The following is a 6756-nucleotide window of genomic DNA, read 5'->3' as shown; positions in this document are numbered from 1 at the left end:
CCACGAGCCCGAGAGCCTGCACGGAGGAGGCAGGCTCTGAGGTGGCTTGCTTCCACTTCAGGACCCAGGCAGGTTGTGGCCTGCACTGTTGGGGCCTTCCCATGCCCAGCCCTGAGGGGTCGGGGTGAGGGCAGGGGTGCTTCGAGAGGGAGAGCTGGAGGTGGTGGTGGGCCGGGCTCAGCCTTCCTCGCCGACTAGTAGAGAGCTCTCTGGCTGCTGGTGAGACCAGGGGCGGGGGTGTGAGTGTCCACACCACAGTCCAGCTCCACTCGTCTGGGACACACTCCAGAGGGGCAGGCTTCTTCCTCCAGAGACATGCTCTGAAGCAGAAGTGGGTGGACGGCGCGTGCGGGCTGTGGGTACGGGTGTGTGAATTAGATGCGGGGAGTCCTGAGAGGGTGGGGAGGGTGAGGCAGGGGCACTCTGTCAGACATTAGCCTCTGGAACCGGGAAAGGAGTGAGAAGATGGAGCACAGAATGGGGCCGTTGAGGCTGGGGATACTCATTTGAAACAGCCTTGTAAATAGAGTGACAAGTTACCCACCGGTCTGGATCACACCTTCCCTGTGCCCTGAAGGCACTTGGGGCAGAGGAATGAATGAAGAAGGAAATGAATGAGTAAGCGAACAAGAGAACCAGCATGTGAATGAATGAGTGGATAAATGAGTTGATGGAGGAAGAAGGAAATAAGCGATGAGAAATGAGTAAATGAATTTGAGGAGTATGGAAGGGACACAGGAAAGGCCAAAATCAGGCTTGAGAGGGGACCTGGCTCTAGAGAGGATGGGGACCAGGAGGCATAGAAGTTCAGGGACGTCTCCCGACCCCTGGAGACCATTCGAGACTTAAGAAGGGTACGCGAGGCGGGAAGAGAGGGTGGGTTGTGTGTGGTGGTTGTTCAGGGCTCTAGACTGAAGGGGACTGGGGGTGGTTAGAAGGTACTTGGAGGGGAGGCCTAGACCCGGGGGGTGGGAGGCAGGGTTGCTGTGGCCAAGGCCCATGGCCAAGTGTCAGAGTGCCCATAGGCTCTGGGAGAAGTCAGCAGGCTGGACTGAGGTGGGCGGGGATGGGGGTGGGGCCCCTTGGTTGCTCAAGAATGAATCAGCCAAGGAAGGGACCAGGATAACAGTGGGGGAGGCTTGGGGGCTCTGGGTGAGAGGGCCCTTTGGAGGACAAGTGGTCCCCCCACTTGTACTTTTTGGGAGGGCTCTGACGTACATCCCCCCCCCCCCNCCCCCCCCGCCGCACCGGCTCTCAGGCCTGGACCCACCTCTTGCCAGCCCTTCCTAGGAGGGGCTGATGGGACAGCTTGTCCCTCCAGCCTGATTCCGCCTTGGCTGGTGGCTGAATGGGACAGGTGGGAGGAGCAGGTGTCTGTGAGTGGGTGTGGTGGCAGAGCCTGTCTCCTGGCCCCCAGGGAAGGGAGGGAGGAGGGGGGTAATGACACCTGACTATCCCACTCTGATACCCTTCTTCAGAAAAAGCTTCAGCAAAGCCCTTATCCAGGTGGCTATCTCCAGCCTTCCCGTTGGACTAGAGCGTGGGGGTGGACTAGTGGGGACCAGAAACCAGCACTGCTGAGGCAGGCAGCTGATTGTCCCAGGTGCTCAGCTGTGTCTGGCCTGCTTGGGCGGCTAGAGGCCGGGTAGGGACTGGGACGTGGTATCGAGGAAGGGCAGGAGGAGTCCAAGAAACGAGACTCTAAGAAAGGTGGTGAAGGGTGGGTGGGCCAGGGGAAGGGCAGAGGCACAGCACCCCAAAGCTGACTTCTGCCTCTTTCCTCTCCCTGACTAGTGCCCACAGGGTTCCTCACTTAGGGAACGAGTTCTGGACTGGTTAAGGTTTGGGGGGTTCTCTGAGCTCTCTTCCTACTCCCAAAGCTTGGTTGGGAGTAGGCTTGGCACAGTCCTTGCTGAGGTGGGTACAGCTTTCAGCATCCCCAGGAATGCTGGCCATGGGCCTGGGCCACTCCCCACTCCGGGGCAGCAGAGCGGCCATCTGTGGATTGAAACTTTTCTCCCTCCTCATTTGTGAGTGTTAGGGTGTTTGTGTGAAAGTCTTACAAAGGTGGAAACATTAGACCTCACAGTCACACACCTTTTTTTTTTTTTTTAAAGATTTTATTTATTTATTTGACAGAGAGAGACAGAGAGGGAGAGGGAGCAGAAGCAGGGGGAGTGGGAGAGGAAGAAGCAGACTTCTCCTCTGAGCAGGGAGCCAGACATGGGGCTCCATCCCAGGACCCTGGGATCATGACCTGAGCTGAAGGCAGATGCTTCAGTGACTGAACCACCCACGTGCCCCCGTCACACACTTAATAAACACAGAGCATGGGAAAGAATGTGGCTTCCTGTGACCCAGCTCCATTCTCCATCCTCTAGCCACAGACCAGAGTGGTCAGGTGGGTGAGGCAGGGACAGAAGGCAGGATCCCTGGTCAGAGACACTCCTCTGTTTCAAACCCCTTCCTCTCTCTGTTAGGGCCTGGTCCCTCTGGGTCACATCTTTCCTTCATAAAGAGTTTCGTAAGGGAAATATCTTAGAAGGGTGGCCAGGGGCTTTGGATACCTGGTACCAGGGCTGGAAGGAGATAGAGTATTTATGGAACATGTACCCTCGAGTTCATGTAAGCCATTGGGCCGGACGATGCAGGTGAGGGGAGAGGCAGAGATTAAAGCAGGGGCCTTATGTACCTAGGGTTTTAAAAAAATGGTCCTAAAGTCTATGAGTCATGCTCTTTGGTTCAGAAAACACAATGGCTGCATGTAAGAAACTCTATCCTTGCCTCAAGGAATGCCAGGTATCTGGGGAGACCTGACCCCAGAAGAGATGGTAGCCCCTGCCAATGGCGCCTGGGATCCTGGGAGCCGGGGAGGCAGGGTGCCAAGGGCAGGGGATAGGGCTGTGGTGAGCCCTGGCCAAGCAGACCTCTCATCCAACTTGGGCTACAGGACGCTCAGGATGGGATGGTGGCTGTGTCCACCTTCCCTTGCCAGGACCCAGTGGGCAGGGGGGCTGTAGCTCATTCCTGAACTTGGGGGCAGGAAGGGAGGCTCATTTGCCTGGATTCACTTGGGGGGGCTCTGGGCATGGGCGGCGACTCACAGAGTAGGCCCGCCTGTTCCCCTCATATCCTGTTATTCAGAAGGCTGTATCCGCTGGACTGTGAGTGCCTTTTGTCCTGGGGTGAGGGGGTGATGCATGTGGCCTCTGACTGGCTGCAGCTCTGTCTCCAGCTGGGGCAGAACCAGGCCTAGCTCCTTCTTAGGTAACGGGGTGGAGGGTCTTTGGGTCCTTCTATGTATTTTGGGGTGGATATGAGGGAGGGCAGCCTAGCAGGGTGTGGCTGGGGGTCTGCAGAAAGTCTGACTCAATGGATAAGGACATCGTCCTTTCCCAGAGAGGGGCAACCCTCCCTGGGCTCCTGCAGTCGCTGTCCTGATGCCTGGCTGAAGGGACTGGGGAGAGCCTAGGTCCCTGCCCCCTTGCTTTGTTGCCCGGGCTAGGGTCTCCACCAATCCTGCTGCTGGGGGGATATGGCTTCTGGCCTTCCAGCCCCTTTGGCTCCTATTAGCAGTCTCCAGCTGTGCTTGCTGCAGGGGCAGAGGCCCTGGGTGGGTCAGGTGTGGAGAGGGCAGAGGGATGGGCACTTACTCTACCCCTTCCCACGGGACCCTCCTGATCTCACTGGGGCTCCAACAGGCCCAGTGCCTGGGGCTGGGGCAGGGCCTGGTGAACCTGCTGGGGGAACCTGCTGGGGCGGTTGGGCTGGTGAGCGTCTGGATTACAGCAACCACACAGTTCCCATTCCAGGCCCAGCCTGGTGCCCCCCCCTCCCCCGCCTCATCCCTCCAATGGAGGACCTGCCAGCCTGGGGGCCCAGGGGGCCGCAGGGGGTTTGGACTGTGGGGTCTCCTCACCTCCCCTGTTCATGGTGCCCAGGACCCCTGAGGAGTGAGGCTGTGAGATGGCAGACAGCTACACGGAGCTGGAGAGGGCGGTTGTGGTCCTGGTGGAAAACTTCTACAAATACGTGTCTAAACACAGCCTGGTCAAGAACAAAATCAGCAAGAGCAGCTTCCGGAAGATGCTTCAGAAAGAGCTCAACCATATGCTGACGGTGAGGTCTCCCCACCCGAGGGCCTTGTTCCCCCCAGCCCCTCAAGCCCTTGTCCTCACATGGTACCCGCCCTCACTGTGGTTCTGTTTTTTCAGAGTGACCTCCCAAACCAGGGTCTCACCGCGTCCCCCCTTCCGGACCTCTGTCCTCTCAGGGTACCCAGACCTGACCAGGGAGGGCTTGGTTTGCATCTTCCCAGGGCAGCAGTTGCTCAGGCCAGAGCCAGCAGTCCTGCCTGGGGCTCGGTGGGGCCACTGCCCTCTGCACTGCTGATCCCCATTCATCTCCAGGACACGGGAAACCGGAAGGCTGCTGACAAGCTCATCCAGAACCTGGACGCCAACCACGATGGGCGCATCAGCTTCGATGAGTACTGGACCTTGATAGGAGGCATCACCAGCCCCATCGCCAACCTTATCCGCCAACAGGAGCAGCAGAACAGCAGCTAGAGGACCCCTCCCACCATCCCATCATGGCGCTGCCCGAGGCCCAGCCCCTGGTGCACTTCCCAGGCTCCCCTCAGCCTCCTCTACCCACCCAGGCCCCCATCCTTGCTTCTCCTTCCAGACCTTCTGCTGGCCGTTGCTGAACGGACGAAAGGGCCCCTTTGTGATGTCTCAGTCTGGGGGTGACTCCCTAGGGGTCTTAGTCCCTGGAGCCATTAGGCTGTGGGGCCCCCTCTGAGTTTTCAGTGCTGTTTGGGGATCCCAGGGGTTTCCTCGCCTGCTTAGTCCATCAACCCTTCCAACCTCTGATGTTCTGCCTGATTCCGGGTCTCTCCTGACCTCTGGAGGTCAGCTTGCTGCTTGAGGTCTTCCTGCTCCTGGCAGCAGCAGCAGACCTCTCCCCTTTCTCTCAGCCCTTCTGCTGGGTGAAGATTCCCAGGGACTCCCCTCCAGCTGCCTCTGGGTCAGGGACCAGCTGAGCAGGGCTGGGCCCCCACCCTCCTACTCACTGAAGCAATGGCAGTGAAGGCTGGATTTGAAGTCTGTACCCCCTCACCCAGTCCCCTTGTGATGCTCATTAAAGCCTTTCCGCTCCCTGGAACCTCCTCATTCCTTGGTGGTCTTTGCCCTGGGCCCTGAGGCAAGGGGGAATCTCACCACGGAAAGAAGCCAGAATGCCTGGGTCCTGGCAGGTGCTGTTAGCCCTGGGCAAGCAGCAATCCCCACCCGGCTCCGTGAAGGGCCGAAAGCCATGTGTCACCATCCCTGGTCCCTCCTAGCCCCCACTCAGACTCCTATTCCACTTCTGGGCACACAGTGCGTCCCGTTAGGCCTCTTTCCAGTTCCCTGAGAGAGCAGCCACAGCCCTCTGCCTTGACTCATGAGCAGTGCTGACGTCCTGAGTCCTCATCATCAGATTCTTCCAATACCCAGAGAAGTTTGTGGGACGGGAAGGTAGGGGTGAAGGAAAGGGATGTGGGAGGCCAGAGCTGAACTGCGAGGGGGACAATGCTGGCTTCTCCCTGTTCTTGCCCTGAGTGAGCCCCTGCACCCTGGCCCTCTGCTAGACCAGCAGTAAGGCAGGAAACCCAGCCGGCAGGCTCCAGATCAGGGGTTTTGAACCTGGGGTCGTGTACCCCAAAGTTCCAGATTTTTCAGAGGGTGCACAGGCACAGACGGTTTTATCGAACCCCATTTACAGATCCTCAAGGTTTTAAGATCATCTGCTCAGGACAGACCTGTAGTCCGGGGGGCGAGCGCTCTCCTTCCTCAACGCCCCTTCACAGTAACCCTCCCCAGTTACCCTGTGCCTGTCCTGAGGGTCACTGTGCTGCCTTAAGTGGGGGCGAGCTTGCTCACGTTTCTCTTGGGGGGGGTGTCGTCTCTCTAATTGTGGTAAAAAACATGTAACATAATTTTACCCTCAACAACTTTTTTTTTCCCCCAAGATTTTATTTATTTGAGAGAGAGAGAGAGAGAGAGCGCAAGCAGGGTTGGGGCAGAGAGAGAGCGCAGGCTCCCCGCTGAGCAGGGAGCCGGATGCCAGGCTCGATCCCAAGAACCTGGGTCATGACCTGAGCCGAAGGCAGACGCTTAACCAACTGAGCCACCCAGGCGCCCCTCCCTCAAGAACTTCTAAGTGTATATTATGGTTGTTAACTACATGTACTTTGTCATACCGCAGATCTCGAAAACTTTTTCATCTTGCATGACTGAGACCCTGTATCCATCAAACAGCAGACCCCTCAGCCCCGGGCAACCATTCTTCTACTGTGTGTTTCTATGAGTTTGATGACTTTAGATATCTCAGATAAGTGGAATCATGCCATATTTGTCTTTAGGTTGGCTTATATCAATATGCTGTTCACAATTTATCCCTCTTGTTGCATACAACACCATTTCCTTCTTTTTAAAGGCTGGATAAGGGGCGCCTGGGTGGCTCAGTCGTTAAGTGTCTGCCTTTGGTTCAGGTCACGATCCCAGGATCCTGGGATCGAGCCCCGCATCAGGCTCCCTGCTCAGCGGGAAGCCTGCTTCTTCCTCTCCCACTCCCCCTGCTTGTGTTCCCTCTCTCCCTGGCTGTCTCTCTCTGTCAAATGAATAAATAAAATCTTTAAAAAAAAAAAAAGGCTGGATAATATTCCATTCTGTGTATACCGCATTTTCTATGCCATTCACCTGTTGGCAGACA

The 6756-nt window shown here is 57.1% G+C and overlaps 1 protein-coding gene across 1 annotated transcript; it reads left to right on the top strand.

Moving 5' to 3' along the window:
* Positions 1 to 3152: 3152 nt before the first annotated feature.
* Positions 3153 to 6070, top strand: S100A16 (S100 calcium binding protein A16). The gene is made up of 3 exons (XM_011229048.3): positions 3153 to 3267; positions 3942 to 4119; positions 4410 to 6070. Exons 2-3 carry the CDS (start codon positions 3967 to 3969, stop codon positions 4566 to 4568), a joined length of 312 nt encoding a protein of 103 aa, XP_011227350.1. The 5' UTR covers positions 3153 to 3267; positions 3942 to 3966; the 3' UTR covers positions 4569 to 6070.
* The last annotated feature ends 686 nt before the right edge of the window (positions 6071 to 6756 follow it).

The sequence above is a fragment of the Ailuropoda melanoleuca genome, chromosome 6 (assembly GCF_002007445.2).
Source record: "Ailuropoda melanoleuca isolate Jingjing chromosome 6, ASM200744v2, whole genome shotgun sequence".
Taxonomy (NCBI): domain Eukaryota; kingdom Metazoa; phylum Chordata; class Mammalia; order Carnivora; family Ursidae; genus Ailuropoda; species Ailuropoda melanoleuca.
This window is presented reverse-complemented; position numbering and strand designations above follow the sequence as displayed.